Source organism: Chiloscyllium plagiosum, unplaced genomic scaffold (assembly GCF_037043375.1).
Source record: "Chiloscyllium plagiosum isolate Xiang-an unplaced genomic scaffold, Cpla_swu_hap1 HiC_scaffold_12, whole genome shotgun sequence".
Taxonomy (NCBI): domain Eukaryota; kingdom Metazoa; phylum Chordata; class Chondrichthyes; order Orectolobiformes; family Hemiscylliidae; genus Chiloscyllium; species Chiloscyllium plagiosum.
The window spans coordinates 14,643,734-14,666,250 of NW_028270150.1; the positions used below are offsets into that span (position 1 = coordinate 14,643,734).

General features: G+C 43.1%; 1 protein-coding gene across 3 annotated transcripts in view; it reads right to left on the bottom strand.

Moving 5' to 3' along the window:
* Window positions 1–22,517, bottom strand: part of ncam2a (neural cell adhesion molecule 2a) — a 1,585,154-nt gene that overhangs the window by 380,541 nt on the left and 1,182,096 nt on the right. For all 3 annotated transcript variants that reach the window (XM_043701406.2, XM_087992469.1, XM_087992470.1), the window contains 2 exons: window positions 10,167–10,312; window positions 2,620–2,770 (listed from right to left, as the gene is read on the bottom strand). In XM_043701406.2, coding sequence (XP_043557341.2) covers window positions 2,620–2,770; window positions 10,167–10,312 — 297 coding nt within the window. The remainder of the gene's footprint in view (window positions 1–2,619; window positions 2,771–10,166; window positions 10,313–22,517) is intronic.

Consider the following 22,517-nt stretch of genomic DNA (forward strand, 5'->3'; position numbering starts at 1 on the left):
ATAAGCCCTTCATCATAGTCAACGTGGCTTTGTCAGAGTGAAGTCCTGCCTAATGAGTTGTAAGTGCCCAAGTATTTAGATGAGGGTAGGGAAGTTGATATCGTTCATATGGATTTCAGAAAGGTTTTTGACAATGTCCGCATAGGAAACTGATAAAGAAGGTAAAAGCTCATGGGATCAGGACAACATGACAAATAGGATCAAAAATTGGTTTCATGACAAGAGATTGGTGTAGGGGTAAAAGGCTGTATGCGTGACTGGTGACCAGTGGTGTACCACAGGGAACAGTCCTTGGTCCCTTATTATTTGTAATATTCATAAATAAGTAGATGAGAATGTAAGGAATGGAGGTGGGGAAGGTCAGAGATGATAAATAAGTTTGTGGATGACACAAATATTTACTGGGTGGTTGACAGTGAGGAAGAAAGTGAGGCTACAAAAGAACATAAACTGACTGATCAGATGGGCAAACCGGTGGGAGACAAAACTTATTTCTGTTAAATGTGAAATAGTGCACTTTCGAAGAAGGAAAAGGCAAGGGCGTATTCAATGAATGTTAAGACATTGAGAAGCTCGAAGGAACAGGAAGATCTGTGCTTATCCACAGATCCCTGCAGGTGACAGAACAGGCTAATAATAATATTAATACAGGATGTTTGCCTTTATCATTTGAAGCAGAGATTCTGAGAGTAGGGAGGTAATATTGGAGCTGTACAGAACTTTGGTTCGGCCACAGCTAAAGGACTGTGTATAGTTCTGGTCACCACGCTACAGGAAATATGTGATTGCACTGGAGAGGGTGCAGAGGACATTCACCAGGATGTTGCCTGGGATGGATCATATCAGCGATATGCAGGGTCTGGATAAGCTTGGGTTGTTTTATTTGGAGTAGAGAAGTTTGAGAGGAGACCAGAGAGAGGTTAGTGAGATTATAATGGGCATGGACAGATTACAGAGGAACCTTGATTATCCGAAGGACACGAGTAGGGAGTATTTCGATCGGTTAATCAAGTTCTGGATAATCGAATGACGGATAAAACAGTTAGCCAAGTATTGAGATCATCCAAAATTTGGTTAATCGAATGCTGGATAATCAAGATCCTCTGTAAATAGCAAAAAAGCTGTTCCCCTTACTCAAAGGGCCAATTACAAGGGGGCATAATTTTAATATGAAAGACAGGAATCCTGGAGGGGAGTTGAGGAAAAACCTTTTCACCCAGAGGTTGGTAGGGGTTGGGAATATACTTGCCAGGGAGGATAGCTGAGGCAGGAAACCTCACAACCTTTAGAAAGTGCTTGGATAAGCCCTTGAAGTGCCATAGCATCCAAGGCTATGAGTGCAGTGAGGGAAAGAGGGACTAGTGTGGATTTGGCGGTAAAGACTTGATAGGCTAAAGCGCCTCTTCCGTACTGTGTGATATGATTGTATGATCTGTCAATCTTAGTTGGTCTGGCTGTCATATGATTCTAGTCCCACAACAATGGGGTTGACTCTTAAAGGCTCTCTGAGACATCTCTGAGACACCCGCACTGACCAACCTCACCGCCCTGTGGCTGAACACTTTAACTCCTCCTCCCACTCCCACTCCGCCAAGGACATGCAGGTCCTGGGTCTGTTCCATCGCCAAATTCTAACACCTGGAGGAAGAAAGCTTCATCTTCTGTCTTGGGACCCTCTAACCACACGGGATCAACGTGGATTTCACCGGTTTCCCCATTCCCAGTCCCAACCTTCCAACTCAGCATCGCCCTCTTGAATGCTCCGACTTGTCCACCTTCCTTCCCACCTATTCGCTCCACCCTCCTCTCCGACCTATCGCCTTCTCCCCCATCTTCATTTACCTATTGTATTCTCAGCTGCCTTCCCCCCAACCCCACCCCCTTCCCATTTATCTCTCAGCCCCCCAGCTCACAAGCCTCGTTCCTGATGAAGGGCTTATGCTGAAATGTTGACTCTCCTGCTCCTCGGATGCTGCCTTACCAGCTGTGTTTTTCCAGCGCCACACTCTTCGACTCTGACCCCTAGCATCTGCAGTCCTCACTTTCACCTCCTAAATGCCCCTCGAGGTCATTAAGGATGGGCAATAAATGCTGACTCACCAATAATTCCCAGATTTCATCAATGGACATTTTATTTTAATGGCCAGTGTGGTTCAGTTTCTGGTGAATGATTGCTGAATCAAAAGCCATTACTTCCTATCTAACAGTAACTGAGAGAGAGTCAATAGACATGAAGCTGGAAAAGCACAGCAGGTCAGACAGCATCCAAGGAGCAGTAATGTCAAAGTTTCGGGCGGAAATGTTAACTCTCCTGTTCCTCAGAAGCTGTCTGACCTGCTGTGTTTTTTCAGCTACACATCCATTGACTGTGGCCTCCAGCATCTACAGTCCTTACTGTCTCCAAGTACTGGGAGAGAGCCTTTGTCACAATGGCTGCAGCAGTTGGCATTCAAGAAGATGCTTCATGTCCACATCTTCAAGTACAACTGAACTTGCCACACCCTGAGTATGAATGTTTGGAAAGTAATTCACAATTCACAATTCAAGTCCATCATTAAAATGGAGTTGGCAGAAAGTACAAGAAAATGCAGTTCATTGCCACTAAATGGCTGAGCTTACATTGAATATCCAAATGCATGCTTTTCTCATCTCGTCCAATTGGACTCATGGCTTCACAATGATACGCTCCTGAGTCACTTGGCTTGATGTTCCTAATGTGCAATGAGGACGTTCCCTTCTGTCTACGCACTTCAATCCTCCCATTTGGAATCTAGTAAACAATAATATCTAGTTAATACCAAATAGGTAGATAATTGGGTTATTGACACATCATCCCCTGTCAAATTCTGATGACTCTCAGTATACCTGGCCAGCATAATAGTTATTCATAATAACAGTGGTAGTCAAGCATTGAAATAAAACTAGAGAATGAAATAATAAAAGAATACAGCATTATGAACATTTAAGCACATCGATACAGGTCGTTCTGCGATAAAGCGTGTTTCGTTAGTGCAAATTTGCTGTAATGCGATTGACGAATTAGATTAGATTAGATTAAATTACTTACAGTGTGGAAACAGGCCCTTCGGCCCAACAAGTCCACACCGACCCGCCGACCCTTAACCCACCCAGACCCATTCTCCTACATTTACCCCTTCACCTAACACTACGGGCAATTCAGCATGGCCAATTCACCCAACCTGCATATTTTTGGACCGTGGGAGGAAACCGGAGCACCCGAAGGAAACCCACGCAGACATGGGGAGAATGTGCAAACTCCACACAGAGAGTCGCCTGAGGCAGGAATTGAACCCGGGTCTCTGGCGCTGTGAGGCAGCAGTGCTAACCGCTGTGCCACCGTGCCGCCCACCCAGGGCTGTGGATCATTATACTCTGGAATTGGGGACATTGTTTCTCAAGCACCAAGTTTTAAAGCATGTATTGGTTACAACATGGTTCCAGCCCCATTAGTTTAAATTTGTGATTTTCTTAAAACTTGGGATTGCACGAGAATGGAACTACTGCGCTATAGCAGAACTCACTGTAATTACAAATTATTGCAGAATATAGATCGGGTTAATTTCCAGAACAAAAATGAAAGGTCTACTGTACTTTGCCTTTTTAATTAAAGTCCTTAGATTATATTACATCCAGTTGAATTCATTTAATTTTCAATCATTAACTTCTATTTATCAGTTACAAAAAAATTAATACATGATAACAACTATCATAATAATGGAATACTAACTTTCGAGTTGGTGAAATATTGGGTGGTAAGTTGACACTGCAGTTCTTGGGCTGTGGATCATTATACTCTCGTATGTTGCTGCAATTTTTGAGAGATCAAAGTAAGCTGTGTGCCTTAAAAATGAGTCCAAATCTCCATACCAAAGCTGTTGCATTTCTCTTAAAGTGCAGCAACCCTCTCTACCTGCTGTGTTTTTTCAATGATAATTGGCTTCCGCCCACTGTTAGCTGAGAGTAACAATTACAGAAGTCACACTTGTTTACTAGTATGAAAATAGCGATGCATCCCCCCGCCCACTTTTAAGAGTGAGCACACCAAAGCTCTATCAGACAAGAGGATGATTTCACCCTGTAGTGTGCTGCAGGTATCTCATAATTATTGCACCAGTTACTTTTCATATCCTCTACTTTTCTCCATAAAGCAATGAGAATATCTAGGGGATTCGCTTTGCCAGCTTCAGGTCTTCATATGTGATGCAGGCAATTCCACAGCATTTATAATTGTACTTATTTTCTTTTCTCATCCTTTCAATGAAGACATAATGACAAGACCAGCATTTATTGTCTATCCTTAATTGCCCTTGAACTGAGTGACTCAGTGGGCCTTTTCAGAGGGCAGTTTTCAGAGTCAAGTCTATAGTTGTGGGTCTGGAGTCACAAGCTAGGCAAGATAAGGACAGTGTTCACTTTCCTCAAGAGTATTAGCAAATCATAGAATCACTACAATGTGGAAGTTGGCCATTTGGGCCATCAAGTCCACACTGACCATCCAAAGAGGACTCCACCTAAACCCACCTCCTTATAACTCTGCATTTCCCATCGCTAATCCACCTATCCTGCATATCCCTGGACACAATGGGCAATTTAGCATGTACAATCCGACTAACCAGCACATCTTTGGACTCTGGGAGGAAACCAAGACATCTGGAGGAAATCCACACAGACAAGGAGAGAATATGCAAACTCCACACATGTGGTCACCTGAGGGTAGAATCGAAGCTTGGTCCCTGGTGTTGTAAGGCAGCAATGCTAGCTGCTGATCCACAAACCAACAGTCCTGACTGCATGGTCACTATTACTGAGACTAGTTTTATATTGTAGGATTATTTCCTGAACTTAAATTCCACCAATTGCTTTGGTGGGGATCTTAAACCTATAATACTAGAGTATTAGGCTAGGTCTATGGGATTTCTGGCCCAATAACATTAGAACCAAGTCCCTATCTCTCCATTCTACAGCAATGTAATCAACCCAAGGTGCCTCATAGGAAGGTCACCAGGCATGTTGATACTCAAACAAAAATTAATCCCTTGCTGAACTTGATAATCTTTAAACAATATCAGAAAAGAAAGAAATAAAAAGACAAAAATGTTGAGAACTGGGATGGTGACATTTCAGTGCGTAATCAGCTGAGAGTTCAGCCATCAATGGGAATGGAATGAATGTTGAGTATCCTCAAAAAGGCCAAATTTGGAGGAGCAGCGAGATCGCTGAGGGTGGAAAGCCAAAAGATCTGGGACAGAAATGTACAGGTTGAAAATGTGGAGGAATTTGAAACTGAGAGTTCTAAAATTGAGGGACTAATGTGAATCAACGAGCATGGGGCAGTGGCTCATCAGGGCTTGGTGGGATAAGGATTTGAACAGTACATTGTTTTGGATGAAGTGTAGTTGATTGCAGAGAGGGTAGATGACCATAGACTAGCCACAACTGTGTCAGAATAGGCACGTCTGGAGGGAGTAGGAGACTTTCGTCAGTAATTGAATGAATTGAACAGCAACAATTGAGGCCAGGACAGATGTGAGCAATGTTAGAAGGTTGGATGTAGGTGAAGTGACTTTGGTAATTGCCCATAGTATTCAGGGATGTGTAGGCTGGATGCATTAGTCAGAGGAAATGGAGAGTAACAGGGTAGGGAAATAGGTCTGGGTGGGATATTCTTCAGAAGGTCCGTGCGGACTTGTTGGGCCAAAGGGCCAGTTTCCACACTGTAGAGATTTTATATCTCAGTAACTAAGAGGATTATACAGTCAGAAATCCAAATCTAAAACTGATATTAAGTGATATTGAGGATTTGTCAGGACTTCTTTCTACATAACCTTACAAAACATGTGTGTGTTTATGGAAGAGATAATGCTGGAGTCAGCAGCTTGAAGTAATGAAATAAAGACTTGCCTGAAGTATTATGTCTTTCATTATATTTGCCTGATTAAGGCCCAACATTGTCGATTATACATTCAGATTGTTTGTAGGACCTGTATAAATAAATACTCTTGTGTTGTTTAATGAAAATTTCTTGCTCCAAGCATTCTTTAACATGAAATTCACAGGCAAGCAGCAACGGTTATAAATTGCTGACAGGTAGGCAATTAGACCTCGACCTGTTTTTAAACAATACGTTTATGAATTTGTCCTTTCAACTGATGTTTAAGCTACAGAGACCTCTCCAAGGATGTCAACATTTCAGAGTAGGTGAACGGGAGAATGGTCCTAGTGATAGGAAAGCTGCAGTTGTTCTCCTTAGAGCAGAGACTGTTAAAGAAACACATTTAACCATGGTCTTCAAAATTATTAAAAGGTTTGATGGAGTGGTTAAGAAGAAACTGTCTCGTTGGGGACACAAAACAGGACCTGAAGGGAAGAGATAGGGTGAATGCAACCGGGGGTGCTGCTTAGACCTCTGATGGAGGTCTGACACAAGCTCAGAAATGTAGAGAGAGTCACAGCATCATAGAGATGCGACGCCGACCCTTCGGTCCAATTCCTCCATGCCAACTAGATCCTCTCACGTCAGGCACAAGATACAGACGTTTGAAAACATGCACCAGCAGGTTCAAGAACAGCTTCTTCCCTGGTGTTATTAGATTGATGAATGGGCTCTCTAGTTTCAAATAATGCTGATCTTGTGAATGTTGATCTTGCCTCACGTACATCCTGTGCTGTATAACCTGCATGCTTTACTCTGTCCAAGCTTTTTTCACCCTATGATCTGTGTGTCCTTGCTTACTATGATCTGTTTGTACTGCTAGCAAAACAAAGCTTTTCACTGTATTTAGGTACATGTGACAATAAATCAAATCAATCCAAGTATTCGAAACCAGAGTGTGGTGCTGGAAAAGCACAGTCGGTCAAGCAGCATCCAAGGAGCAGGAGAACCGTGCTTCAGGCACATGCCCATCATCAGGATTCTATCTCCAGCATCTGCAGTCCACACATTCTCCTAGGTATTAGAGTCATAGAGTCATAGAGATGTACAGCATGGAAACAGACCCTTCGGTCCAACCTGTCTATGCCGACCAGATATCCCAACCCAATCTAGTCCTACCTGCCAGCACCCGGCCCATATCCCTCCAAACCCTTCTTATTCATATACCCATCCAAATGCCTCTTAAATTGTACCAGCCTCCATAACATCCTGTGGCAGCTCATTCCATACACATGCCACCCTCTGCGTGAAAACGTTGCCCCTTAGGTCTCTTTTATATCTTTCCCCTCTCACCCTAAACCTATGCCCTCTCGTTCTGGACTCCCCAACCTCAGGGAAAAGACTTTCTCTATTTATCCTATCCATGCCCCTCATAATTTTGGAAACCTCTATAAGGTCACCCCTCAGCCTCCGACGCTCCAGGGAAAACTGCCCCGCCTGTTCAGTCTCTCCCTGTAGCTCAGATCCTCCAACCCTGGCAACACTCTTGTAAATCTTTTCTGAACCCTTTCAAGTTTCACAACATCTTTCTGATAGGAAGGAGACCAGAATTACACACAATATTCCAACAGTGGCCTAACCAATGTCCTGTACAGCCGCAACATGACCTCCCAACTCTTGTACTCAATACTCTGACCAATAAAGGAAAGCATACCAAACGCCTTCTTCACTATCCTATCTACCTGCGACTCCACTTTCAAGGAGCTATGAACCTGCACTCCAAGGTCTCTTTGTTCAGCAACACTCCCTAGGACCTTACCATTAAGTGTGTAAGTCCTGCTAAGATTTGCTTTCCCAAAATGCAGCAATCTAGTCTCATTTGCTAATACTTGGCCCATATCCCTCTAAACCCTTCCTATTCATATACCCATCCAGATGCCTTTTATAGGTTGTAATTGCACCAGCCTCCACCACCTTCTCTGGTAGCTCATTCCATACACGCACCACCCTCGGCATGAAAACGTTGCCCCTTAGTTCCCTTTTAAATCGCTCCTCTTGCATATTAAATCCAGCTACTGGACAAAGGAAAAGAACTCTGAAAGCATGTATTTTCAAATAAAGCTGTTGGACTATATCCTGGTGTTGCGTTATTTTAAATCTTTGTCCACCCCAGTCCAACGCCGGCACCTCCACATCATGGCCAACTTAAACCTATGCCCTCTAGTTTTCACCCTATCTATGTCCCTCATGATTTTATAAACCTCACCCCTCAGTCTTCGACACTCCAGGGAAAACAGCCCCAGCCAATTCAGCCTGTCCCTACAGCTCAAACTCTCCAACCCCAGCAGCAGCCTTGTATATCTTTTCTGAACACTTTCAAGTTTCACAACATCTTTCCTTGGCATGGCATGCAGGGGAATGGCAGGAAATTGACATGAGGTCATAGAACCAGTGCAGACAAAATGGGCCTCTTTCTACACCACAACAATGCTGTGATTCTGTAAAAGAGGGTACTGGGATTAGAATGTGGTGAGTCACTGTGTGTAAATGGGCTACACTCAAATCAGGGTGAAAAAAATAGTTTGCATGTCAGCTTACTGGGCGTCAGGGTCACTGACAAATTCTGCTTCAAAGGACTCCGATGAGGACCTTGAGGGGGTAACATGCAGAAGAAAGCTGGTAATGGGTTCACACCGAAGATTGCTTCACAGCTGCCTATCTTTTGGTTAGCACATGGCATTTATGTAGGATTTTGAGTCCAGGCTCAAATGTCAACACTTGTGGATAAACATATGAGGTAATGAGCACTTGATGGCGAAGGTCCAAACAGCGCAAGCAGAAAGCCACCTGCATAACATGATAACCTTTCAAAGAACAAAAAACAAAGAACATTACAGCCCTTTGGCCCTCCAAGCCCTCACCAATCCAGATCCTCTATCTAAATCTGCTGTCTATTCTCTATGGATCTATATCCCTCTGTTCCCTGCCCATTCATGTAACTGTCTAGATACATCTTAAATTACGCTATCATTCTCGCCCCTACCACATCCACTGGCAACGCATTCCAGACATCCACCATGAAAAACTTTCCATGTATATTTCATCCAACAATTGAGTGACACCTCCTTGGTGAACCACAGATAACGGCTGAGGTGGGGGTGGAAGAGCTGCCCCTTGAATACCTTTGGTGGGATTGGTCTTTGATTGAGAGCTTTCGTCCTTCTCTTCTGTGTGTGCACTGCTTCCCCTCACCCCTGTCTGGGCCTCAGATCCATTTCCTGCTACAGCCCAAGTCAGGGTCTACAATGATGGTCTTCCCTATCCTGTAACAGGCTTCTCATTAGCAACCAAGACCTCTAACCTACCTCAGGGCCCTCTTGTGGCACAGGGAAAGAGTACCTACCCCTGACCCAGGAGACCTGGGTTCAAGTCCAACCTGCTCTAGAAGTGTGTGATAATATGAGAGGAAATAAAAGTGCTCTAACCTCCTATTCTGAATAGGCAATGTCACTCCCTCAAACATCCCAAAAGTTAACAACAACACTGTGTAGTCTAATGCTGTACCAGCAAAACTAAGTCAGAGGAAGATTGCCTTGTAGACCCTTTCAATAAGGCAAGGTTGGAACTGTGGTCATTGATACAGCTGAACTTATTACTTAGCATTAACTTGGCTGAGGAGCCTTCCAAAACAGCAGAAATGTGTGTCAAATCAGCTTCAGGGACTGTTTGGCAGGCAATCTGCCCAACTTGGGGTGGCACGGTGGCTCAGTGGTTAGCACTACTGCCTCACAGCGCCAGGGAGCTGGGTTCGATTCCAGCCTCAGGTGACTGTCTATGTGGAGTTTGCACATTTCTTCCGGGTGCTCCGGTTTCCTCCCACAAACCAAAGATGTGCAGGTTAGGTAGATTAGACATGCTAAATTGCCCATAGTATTCAGGAATGTGTAGGTTAGGTGCATTAGTCAGAGGTAAATGTAGGATAATAGGTTCAGGGAATGGATCTGGGTGAGTTACTCTGCAGAGGGTTGAAGTGGACTTGTTGGGCCGAAGGGCCTGTTTCCACACTGTAGGGATTCTAGGAATCTGCATGTAGAATGTGCCCAAGCTGGTGCCCCTAGGTAGACACCCAAGCTCTGCTGGGGTTGGTCCAGCAGTTCAACTTTGAGTTTTCGATCCTCGGCTCAGGCAACTCAAAATTTTCGGATGATAAAACTGAAGCAAACGGAAACTGATAAGTCCCTTCAATCTCATAAACCAACAGCACAATTCTTACCTTCTCTTCATCTGGAAAACTGCTTCTATTGTCAAACCTACTCCAAGAGATGGATGGTGTAGGATCCCCATCTGCGTCACAGGCGATGACCACATGGCCATTCTCTGTTGCAGTCTCATTCTTCAGCAGTGTTATGTGCGGTGGAACTGCAAAGGGATAAGAATGAGGTACAATTAGCTCTCTCCCATCACTGAGAAACCTGACTCTCATGCAACACTGTGTCTCCCATCATTATCAACAGTTTTCCTCTTGTTTGAAGACTGGAAGGATATGATGTGGGGTCTTCTGGCACAGTGGTAGTGTCCATATCTCTAAGCCAGGATATAACATCTATGAGCAGGTTGATCTGAAAAATTCTAAAGTGATGTGGCAGAAGCGTTGAAGTAAAAGATCAGCCTGGATCTCATGAAATGCTGGGATCAGCTTTAAGTAAGGGATGAAATAGCCTACTCCTGCTCTTATAAACTCTTAGGTTAAGAGCTACACTCCATATGATATATAATTGGCACTGTCCTTTTCTTCATTAATTAACAATTAACAAATACTTTGATAAGTTTTCCGTGGTGATATGGCATTTTGAGTCACAACAAAGGGATGGGTGATAATGAAAAGCCATCACCCTGAAATACAGGGCAGAATCCTGTTGACAGGGTCTTGGCTGCTAGCTGGAGAGTCAGCAACTTGCCAGTAATCTCCTCTTTGTGGGAGAACTGCCACTCAGTCGCTTGACAGGACAACATCACTCATTCCCTTGGGATTCATGAGCTGGGCAGAGAAATTCGTACCCAGGGAGAGCTGCTGGCCAATCAGAGGACAGCAGCTGTCTCTGCACAGTAGCACTACAAGGGAAGGTAGAGCTTATTGCCAGATCCACAGCCACCAAAGGTCTCAGATCAAGGAGGGACTCAGAGTTTGGGATGTGAAATGGGTATTGTGGAGAGAGTGGGTTGGTACTCAGGGAAGGGATTTAACTCTCAATGGGCATCCCCCCCCCACCTGTCACTCAATCAAGCATTGGATGTTTTTTAATGAAGAATGCCTCTGTAGCATCATGAGAACTGAACACCTCGGGGTTTGATTATTGAGAAAATCTAGTTCACCACTCTCATTGTTCAGAATATAATTTTTCGTTTTAGAAGTTAAATTGTTATCTGCAGATACATGGCGGCAAGCTCTTGAGAACAAAAATTTCTAATATAAATGACATTTGATAACGCCCAGGTTTATTACATTTAAAAGGCACAGTGGTAGTGTCCCTACCTCTGAGCCAAGAGGCCTGTTCAGTTAGGTTAGAGTGGACAAAAGGAACATATGGACAATGAATTTCATAGAGACAATGAATCTCCTCTTGTTGCACTGAAAGATTTACATTATGCATGTAGCTCTTGGAAGAAAAGGTTTGGGAAAGTTTGTTGACAGGAAGTCCTTTGATAGGGGCAGAAATTTTGGGAAAAGGGTTATAAGCATCATTAGCAGTATAAATTATTCATGTGAGTTATAGACTCAAAGAGATGTGTTGAAAGTAATGGTAAAGCTTATACCTCTGTTATATTGTTCCATTTTGATAAAGATGGTCTGTGTGTGTGCGAATGTGTCTCTATGTGTGTATGTGCATGTGTGTGTTTGTATCTGTGTGCATATTTATGCCTCTGTGTTTGTGTTTGTGTGTATGCATGCGCGTGTGCGTGTGTGTCTGTGTATGTATGTATGCTTGTGTGTGTGAATGCGTATGCCTGTGAGTGCGTGTGTGTAGGAGTTGAGACTCAAGTAGGCAAGAAGCAGCTGTATAGAAGTTATGGGAATGGCGAGAGCCTTTCGGAACTGGGTGGATTGCTTTTCACATGTTTAAGGAAGATATTAAACAAGGCAGTCACAACAATGTTTGAAATGAAGAAACCACAGTCAGGAGGTTGTTTAAGAAAGTTGGAGGATTGCTTACTCAAAGGCAAATGGAAGGATCCCCATGAAATTCTATACCTCAGAGAACAGATGGAGCAATGAGGAGAAATAAAATTGACTCACTGGGGACTATGGTATACCTTTGGGCTGCTCTTTAAGGTGTGAATGCAATTTCAAGATTCTTGTAATATTATCCCGGAAGGGAAGTAAAATGTACAATTGAAACTTTGATTAATTTTTAAATATGCAGACTTTTTTTAAATAAAAACATGAACTTGTGTGGACATTTATTATCAATTAATCACAATGCGTTCATAGTTCTCTTTAAATGATAAAAGTCTCAAACTAGTTGTAAGAGTTTGAATGCCTACCCTTGTATTCGAAGATTGAATGCAAGATTTTGTTTTAACCTGTTGGCCTGGACCTGAAACCACATTAGCCCTGGCTGTTGGACTCAGCCCACACATTCAGCTGAGATTGCAGTCTGTCCTACCTGGTCCCACACAGATGGCAACATAGTATCCTACTCATTGATTCCCACTGCGGGGAGTTTCTGTCAATTTATGTCCCTTTGTCCTCCAGGGCTTATGATCAAATGAGTGATGGATTTAACACTCAAGAGTTAAATAATAATGAATTAGGGACAGAATTACAGTGTTAGCTCAGTCAAGGCAAGTCAACAAATCATATCGAGGTACCGAGAGACCTGCGAGGAGAAAGAAACAAGATGGAATACATTTCCAAACCAGGAATTCCTTTAAGAATCCTGACCATGAACTAATTCTGTACCATTCTTAGTCCAGGAGTTTAAACATCTGATATACAGAGGAGTTAGGAGATGGAGGGAGAATATTGTCACAGTGTGTGGTTCTCTCTCTCTTTCCTTTTTTTTCTCTCTCACTCCATCCTCTCTTTTATTCTTTTTGCTCTCTCCATTCTTACTCTTTGTAACATTCTTTTCTTTCTCAATCCATTATCTGCCTATCTTCTCTTTCTGAATCCTCTCTGTCCATTTCTATCTAATTATTCTCCTCATGTCTTCTTTCTTTTCTTGATTCCTCACTGTGTATGTTCTCTCACACTTCGCTGAAGGTCACTGAATGTACAATTTATATTATCAGGATGTCTTTCAGGATTGGATCATCTCTCTTCTTATTTTCATAAGAGTTCTGCCAATCTATGACATATATAGCCATTGGTGACTCATCCTCTCTGGGTCTCAGAATTGTAGGTTTTAGATGTTTTATTAGTGATGGACTTCATATCATTTGAAATTTCTGTCTCTGCTGGGATTTGAACTTCAAATTTATAGATTTTTTTAGTGGACCTGTTCAGAGATGTTTTGACAGACTCCGGATCAATGACGTAAACCCAGGTACTCTGGCCCCAAGATCCTGTAAAATAGTCCATGCAGTCAATTTTAAAAAAAAACTTTTTAAAAAAGACTCAATTGCCTAATCCCTTTCAATCTCTGTAAACTCCACCAGTTCCACAACCCTTCGGATTCTCTGCATTCCTCCAAACAAGTTTTTCTATTCATTTGGGACTTCACTGGCCAAGTCAGAATTTGTCACCCACCATTAACTGGCCTTGAGAAGATTATGGTGCACTGCCTCTTTGAACTGCTACATTCCATTTGGTCCAGGTACTCTCACTGTCCTGATGGATAGGGCATTCCAAATCTCGAACTAATTCTTGTCTCTCATTCATTCTCATTTCTAATTGCTGCACCTGTTATGGACCAGGCCAGACCCCTCAAAACAATTCAAGAAGGTAGCCCATACCCTAACGTTGCTCATTGTTTTCAGCAGGTGTAGTGTGGATATTCCAGGAGGGATACAGCTGGTGAAAACCACTTAGTTTTAAACAAAACAGAATCTGTTTACAAGATTACCAAATGAAACACAAACAAAAGAGAAGAGAATACAGAATAACTTAACCTATCCAAAAACCCAACAGATTATCCCAAATTAATGATGCCGTTCTAAATACTTGCAACAATCCCCATAAACACACCTGGGCACAAAAGGAAAAATCAAACACAGGGTCTTACAGGAGCGAAATCAGAGAGGAGTACCAGCATGGATCTGTTTCTCTTAGGTCTGGCAGCTTTTGCAACACTATTGCTAAAATCAAACCAAACCAGTGGAAAGCAGCACTGGGAGAACTGGCCACTCCCCTTTCATTGTACAATTGATTTTTTTCCAAACCTTGAGGCAGTATCTGTTAGCTACAATCAAACTGGCCCTAAAACCGGTCAATTCAGACTTTTCAAAGTCTGCACTTCTTACGGCTTCTCTGAAAAACAAACCAAGGACAACATAACTTTGTTTAAGTAACAGATTTGTCACACACCCTTGCTGATGCTGCCTTTAGCTGATTAGATCTGAAAAGACAAGACCCAGGAACATAATATTAAATGCAACCCTCTTTTGGTCACAAACTCTGAAGGACAAAAGGGACATAAATCAATGAAAACTTTAAGTAATGAAAAAAAATGAGCTGAATACTATGTTACCATCCAGTGTGGTATCGTGTAGGATTGCCTAAGGATTTTGCCGGTTGTGCTATAGGACCTCATTTCCTCATTGTTGCCTCATTTCCAGAGAAGCACTTTGAAAGAAAATATTTTGTTCAATTGTGTCCTATTGGATTGTAAGAAGTAGGAACAGAAGCAGGCCATTCAGCCCATCAAGCTTTCTCTGCCATTTAATGAGATTATGGCTAATCTGACAATCTTCAACACCACTTTCCCACCTTTTCCCCAAAACGCTTGATTCCCTTCCTGATTAGAAATCTATCTGTCTCAGCATTTCACAGCCAAGGACAGGCCATTTGGCCCAGCAAGTCTATGCGATTGTTAAGACGTGACTTTAAATTCCCTCCACGCATTTCAATTAAGCATATTAGGAAATGCCAATCACGCATGCAAAATGTCACACATGCAAGAATTGTTTCAAGGTCTGCCCCCCCTGCTTTTCTGTGAATGAGTACCAATTATCATTTTGGGTAAAGTGTTCAACCATGAAACAAATCCATTGGACAATGATTGATTGTTGGTGTTAAGTGTATTCCCCAAGTGGATAGCCTGTTCCACTAGTGCAAAATCTGTTGTCCATATGAATACCATGTTGCAGCGGTGCTTTGTGTGTTCCCCACACGGTTAATATATTCTACTAGTAAAAAGTGTGGTCCCCATGTGGATAGCATGTCTAATGTCTGAATAGTAAGCATCACCAGAATTCTATTCATAAATCTCTCCACACAACTTTCAACATTCATTTCTTCCATAATGACACTCCTTAAAGATTTTCTGTTTGACCCAAGCTTCTGGTCAGCTGTCCTAACATTAACTTATATGGCTTGGCATCTTGAGCGATAAAGTGCTTTGGAACATTACATATGTCCAAGGTGTTGTAATTTATGCGTGCCACAGATAGACCAGCTTAAAAAATATAATTACAAGCCTTCGTGATGCCAAAACCACAGTAAGCCTTCTTGAATCTGAATCTGTTACACTTCAATCACAGAACAAAATTATACTGTCACTGTATAAAACTAAGATAAAGGAGGGTGTTGCAGCAGAAAGTGATAAAAGCTTTCTTTGATATCCTGAAAATTTAAATACCACTTTTATTCCTTTATCCAACTCAGTCACGACTCAGGCCCATTAATGACGTTCCAATTTTGAATAATTCACTTAATTTAGATAATTTAACTCAACGGAAAATATGTTGACACACATCAAAATAAACCTCTTGAGAATGTGCGATGGAATAAGACGTGTGTCATGATTCACTTATTCTAAAGACACTGCCTGTCTTTGAGAATTTTTTCAACCTGAGCTATCAGGTCTCAGTTGGTATTGGGGAGTAATGGGGGGGGGGGAAGTTAGATTCCAGGTCAACCGATAGATTCACTTGCCCATCCAAACGTTTGCTAGCAACACACACTGGTATTTCAAAGACTGTCCAAATGGCACAGAAATAGACCATTCAGTCAAATTTATCTTCAGGATAGGAGAAAATGATGAAGGTTTGTTTCAGATATATTGAAAAGCTGCTTTCTGTGTTATGGGTGCTCTACGTTGTGTTGCTCCCCCTCAATCTCCTCATCTCAATCTAGGATAGACCTAGCCCTCATGAACCAACAGCAATAATCCAATGCTATAATCCAGCACTATGTTCTTGCCTCCATGGGCAGGGTTGTCTTTATCAGTGCACGAATCTCTGGACTTGGAGGCAGGTCTGTGACAATTGGACCAAAAGCAGAAGTATTGATACAAAGTACATCTTATTTCCCTATCCTCACTCATGAGAGCGACCTCCACTGAAAACAGAGGTGAAGAACTGAATGAATAAGAGTTAAAATGATCAATGGTAAAATGTTCAGAAACAAATTGAAGGAAATTGGTAAAAGGATTGGGGATAATATGAAGTAACATCTATTTTGACACAACATCTTGTTATGATCCAGCATGTACAGCCTGAAAAGACAGTGACAGCAGATTGGATTATAACTTTTGAAAGGAAATTGGCTAACTACTTGAAAGGAGAAAGGATTAAGGGACAATGGGAAAGAGTGGGAAGGTGGGTCTAATTGAATATTTTGACCAAAATGCTAGCACAGCCTCAATGAACTGAATGGCCTCCTTTCCTTCTATATAATTCTGTACGACTTCAGGACAGAGCAAACACAGAATCTTCTTACATCCAATGTTTTCATTTTAAACCTATAAAACCTGGATTTCAGCCCTTGTGCACAGTTTGGTTACATCAATGTACTTTATCATTTTGAAAACTTCAACTCGGTCGTTTCAAAGTTTTCTTGTGGTATTGGGTCATTTCAGTGAGTATTCTGCAGATACTGGTTTCTTCAAGTCTGCTTTTGACCAATAATTCTGAAACAACATAATAGCCATAAATTGCAGGAATCAGACATCATTCAGGCTGTGAGTGTCTTTTTGTGCAGTTTTTCATGAAATGTGAGTGTTACTGGCAAGGTCGGCATTTATTGTATGCTCCTAATTGTCTTTGGGAAAGGTGAAGAAAGGAAGAAGTGGTGAGTTTTGTAGTGCTTTTCAACAAAAGCACGTTGTATTTCAGCGGGCAGTCAAAGGTGAACCCCATTTTTGTGGGCTGGAGTCACACATAGTGCAACTGGGTAGAGACGGCAGACTTCCTTCCCTCGGGAATATTAGTGAAACAGATGGATTTTTATAACAATACTGCACTTATATAACCAACATGATTGAGAACAGATATTTATTCAGATTTATTTGACAAACTGAATTTACATTTGCAAGCTTTCCTGATGGAATATTGTTGAAGAAAGAGACAAATAAAGAAGGCGTTTGGTATGCTTTCCTTTATTGGTCAGGGCATTGAGTATAGGAGTTGGGAGGTCAGTGTTTCGGCTATACAGGTCACTTTTGGAACATTGTGTGCAATTCTGGTCTCCCTCCTGTCAGAATGACGCCATAAAACTTGAAAGGGTTCAGAAAGGATTTACAAGGGTGTTGCCAGGGTTGGAGAGTTTGAGCTACAGGAATGGGCTGCATAGGTTGGGGCTGTTTTCCCTCGAGAGTTGGAGGCTGAGGGGTGACCTTATAGAGGTTTGTAAAATCATGAGGGGCACAGATTAGGTAAATCGACAAGGTCCTTTCCCTAGAGTGGAGGAGTCCAGAACAAGAGGGCATAGGTTTGAGGTGCGAGAGGTAAGATTTAAAAGGGACCTAAGGGGCAGCTTTTTCACGCAGAGGATGGTGCATGTAAGGATTGAGCTGCCAGAGGAAGTGATGGAGGCTGACAACATTTAAAAGGCATCTGGATGGGGACATGAATAGGAAGGGTTTAGAGGGATATGGGCCAAGTGCTTGCAAATGAGACTAGATTGGTTTTGGATATCTGGTCAGCGTGGATGAGTTGGGCCGTGCTGTACATCTCTATGACTCTATGACTCTATGTTGTTAGTGCTTTTTAATTTTGCACTCATCAGGGGTGAATCAGAAGAATAGCATATCTCAAAGGGTAGAGATTTGATATTCTTGCACTTCTGTCCTGATGCATGCAAGGTAGAAAACTTCTCCAACGTGTTGTGATTTTCAGCGCCACACAAGTTCCAAACTTCCAAGCTGAGGTGAAATATCTGCCATTACTGATCAAATTAGCCATTGAGCTGTTTAATTATGCATCCATTAGCATATCTTCCCTTTAAACAATATCTCCTTTTCAAAAGTATGCAATTTGTACGCTTGCTGACAGTTTGAGTTGAATTCATTGATTTTCATCTAAAAATATTCTAGTTAGATATGAACATTTGGAGATTCAGGTTTTCTGAATATAAATGTCAGAGGAGCTGAATGCCTGATGATTAATGACAAACTATGATCCAAAGAGGAAAATTGTATCCCCAAGGTCCAATTTCTACAGGATGTTGAAATTGGCAATGGCAGAGAGAGTAAACTCATTCTGAAGTGTTATAACAAAAGGCTACACAAAAGTAAGTGCCTGACTGTTACAGTAGCATTGTCATCGTACAAGAGATCATTGATCATTGGCATGTCACACAGATCCCAAGGCTACAGCAGAAGTAAAGGGTATTTAGACCATTTGGCCAACGCTCATGTTTGTGATTCACTTTGGGTCTCCTCCCTGCTAATGCTACATAGAAGCAGAGTAAATGGAAATAAGAATGGGCCATTTAACCATTCAGTTCTTCAAGCCTGCTCTGCCATTCAATATCGGAAGTCACACAATACCAGGTTACAGTCCAACAGGTTTATTTGACATCATAAACTTTCAGAGCGCTGCTCCTTCATCAGGTGAAGTCTTCATCTGACGAAGGAGCATTAGTCTGAAAGTTTGTGATTTCAAATAAACCTGTTGGACTGTATACTGGTGTCTTGTGACTTCTGACTTAGTCCACCCCAGTCCAACACCAGCACCTCCACTTCATGGCCATTCAGTATGATCATGGTTGATGCTTCTACAAATGTAGTCACTTTGTTCTCATACCCGTTGATCCCTTAAAAATTACATCCAGCTCTTTCTTGAAAAAATTACATGTTTTGATCTCATCCACTTCCTGTGACAGTGAATTCCACAGGCTCACCACTTTCAGTGCGAGCAGCAGCTAAGGTAAGACAGTTTGTTTTAAAATTGCTTACCGGTAGCGGGCAGCGGTGTTTTTTTTCTCTTCACAGAAAGAGCGGGAGCAGCAGGGGGAAGTGACGAAGACCAGAGGGGCAGCCGGGTAGGTTTTTTTTCCCTTTAAAAGCGCGCAGGAGAGAACCCGAGGCACTACAGAGGTAGTGTCTCCCACCCGCCCTCCTCCTCTAACCTAAATAATAAGACCCGTTGTGGTAAGTAGGTAAGTGCTGCATTTTGCTTGTTGTATTCTTTAGATCCAGTTTTTTTTAAAAAAGGTTACTTTCAGAGGGATGGCAGTGAAGGCAGTGCAATGTTCCTCTTGCAACGTGTTTGAGGTGAGGGATGCCATGGACGTCCCTGCTGATTACACTTGCAGGAAGTGCACCCATCTCCAGCTCCTCCAAGACCATGTTAGGGAACTGGAGCTGGAGTTGGATGAACTTAGGATCATTCGGGAGGCAGAGGGGGTCATAGATCGGAGCTTTAGGGAAGTAGTAACTCCAAAGATGGCAGATAGATGGGTGACAGTGAGGGGGACTGGGAGGAAGCAGCCAGTGCAGGGACCCCCTGCGGCCGTTCCCCTCAAGAACAAGTATACCGTTTTGGATACTTGTGGGGGGGACGACTTACCAGGGGTAAGTAACGGGGCTCAGGCCGCTGGCACGGAGCCTGTCCCCGTTACTCAGAAGGGACGGGTGGAGAAGAGCAGAGCAATAGTAATTGGGGACTCGGTAGTTCGGGGCACAGATAGGCGGTTTTGTGGGAACGAGAGAGACTCACGTTTGGTATGTTGACTCCCAGGTGCAAGGGTACGTGATGTCTCTGATCGTGTTTTCCGGGTCCTTAAGGGGGAGGGGGAGCAGCCCGAAGTCGTGGTCCACATTGGCACCAATGACATAGGTAGGAGGAGCGCTGAGGATGTTAGGCAGGCTTTCAGGGAGCTAGGTTGGAAGCTCAAAGTTAGAACGAACAGAGTTGTTGTCTCTGGTTTGTTACCCGTGCCACGTGATAGAGAGTCGAGGAATAGGGAGAGAGAACAGTTAAATGCGTGGCTACAGGGATGGTGCAGGAGGGAGGGATTCCGGTATTTGGATAACTGGGGTTCTTTCTGGGGAAGGTGGGACCTCTATAAACAGGATGGTCTGCACCCGAACCTGAGGGGCACCTTTATCCTTGGTGGGAGGTTTGCTAGTGCTCTTGGGGTGGGTTTAAACTAACTCTGCAGGGGCATGGGAACCCAGACTGTAGCTTTAGGGTGCAGGACCTGGAGTGTAGGGAGGTTAGGAACATGGCATCAATTTCAAACGAGGGTGCCTGTAAACAGGAAAGTGGCTTGAAGTGTGTATACTTCAATGCAAGAAGGATACGAAATAAGGTAGGTGAACTTGCAGCGTGGGTTGGTACCTGGGACTTCGATGTTGTGGCTATTACGGAGACATGGGTAGAACAGGGACAGGATTGGCTGTTGCAGGTCCCAGCGTTTAAATGTTTTAGTAGGGTCAGAGGTGGGGGTAAAAGAGGGGGAGGTGTGGCATTGCTTGTCAAAGATAGTATTACAGCTGTGGAAAGGACGATGGATGAAGACTCGCCATCTGAGGTAGTTTGGGCTGAGGTTAGGAATAGGAAAGGTGAGCTCACCTGTTAGGAGTTTTTTACAGGCCTCCTAATAGTCCTAGAAATGTAGAAGAAAGGATAGCGTGGATGATTCAAGAGAAGAGTGAAAGTAATAGGGTGGTTGTTATGGGGGTCTTTAACTTTCCTGATATTGATTGGGAAAGCTATAGCTCAAGTTCGTTAGATGGGTCAGTGTTTGTCCAATGTGTGCAGGAGGGTTTCCTGACACAATATGTAGATAGGCCAACAAGAGGTGAGGCCATACTGGATTTGGTTCTGGGTAACGAACCAGGCCAGGTGTTAGAATTAGAGGTAGGTGAGCACTTTGGGGACAGTGACCACAATTCAGTGACTTTTACTCTAGTGATGGAGAGGGATAAGTGTGCACTACAGGGCAAGAGTTATAGCTGGGGGCAGGGAAATTATGATGCGGTGAGGCATGACTTAGGATGTGTGGCTTGGAAAAGTAAGCTTCAAGGCAAGGGCGTAATTGATATGTGGAGCTTGTTCAAGGAGCAACTATTGAGTGTCCTTGATAAGTATGTACCCGTCAGGCAGGGAGGAAAGGGTGGTGTGAGGGAGCCGTGGTTTAATAAGGAATTGGAATCCCTTGTTAAATGGAAGAGGGCGGCCTATGTAAAGATGAGACGTGAAGGTTCAATTGGGGCGATTGAGAGTTATAAGGTAGCCAGGAAGGACCTGAAGAGAGAGCTAAGAGCAGCAAGGAGGGGACATGAAAGGTCCTTAGTTGGTAGGATTAGGGAAAACCCTAAGGCTTTCTATAGGTATGTCAGGAATAAAAGAATGACTAGGGTAGGAATAGGTCCAGTCAAGGATAGTAGTGGGAAGTTGCGTGTGGAGGCTGAAGAGATTGGGGAGACACTGAATGAATACTTTTCGTCAGTATTCAATCAGGAACAGGACATTGTTGTCAATGTGAATACTGAGTCACAATTAAGTAGAATGGATGGCTTTGAGGTATGTAGAGAAGAGGTGTTGGAAATTCTGGAAAGGGTGAAAATAGATAAGTCCCCTGGGCCTGATGGCATTTATCCTAGGATTCTCTGGGAAGCGAGGGAGGAGATTGCAGAGCCATTGGCCTTGATTTTTATGTCCTCGTTGTCGACAGGAGTAGTGTCAGAAGATTGGAGACTAGCAAATATGGTTCCCTTGTTCAAGAAGGGGAGTAGGGATAACCCTAGTAACTATAGGCCGTTGAGTCTCACTTCTGTTGTGGGCAAAATCTTAGAGAGAATTGTAAGGGATAGGATTTATGAACATCTGGAGAGGAATAATGTGATCAAGGATAGTCAGCATGGTTTTGTGAAGGGCAGGTCGTGCCTCACAAACCTTATTGAATTCTTTGAGAAGGTGACTAAGGAGGTGGACGAGGGGAAAGCGGTAGATGTGGTGTATATGGATTTTAGTAAGGCATTTGATAAGATTCCCCAGGGTAGACTACTGCAAAAAATACGGAGGTATGGCATTGAGGGTGAGTTGGAGATTTGGATTAGGAGTTGGCTGGCTGGAAGAAGACAGAGGGTAGTAGTTGATGGTAAAGGTTCATCTTGGAGTGCCGTCACTAGCGGTGTTCCGCAAGGATCTGTTTTGGGACCATTGCTGTTTGTCATTTTATAAATGACCTGGAAGAGGGGTTAGAAGGTTGGGTGAGCAAGTTTGCGGATGA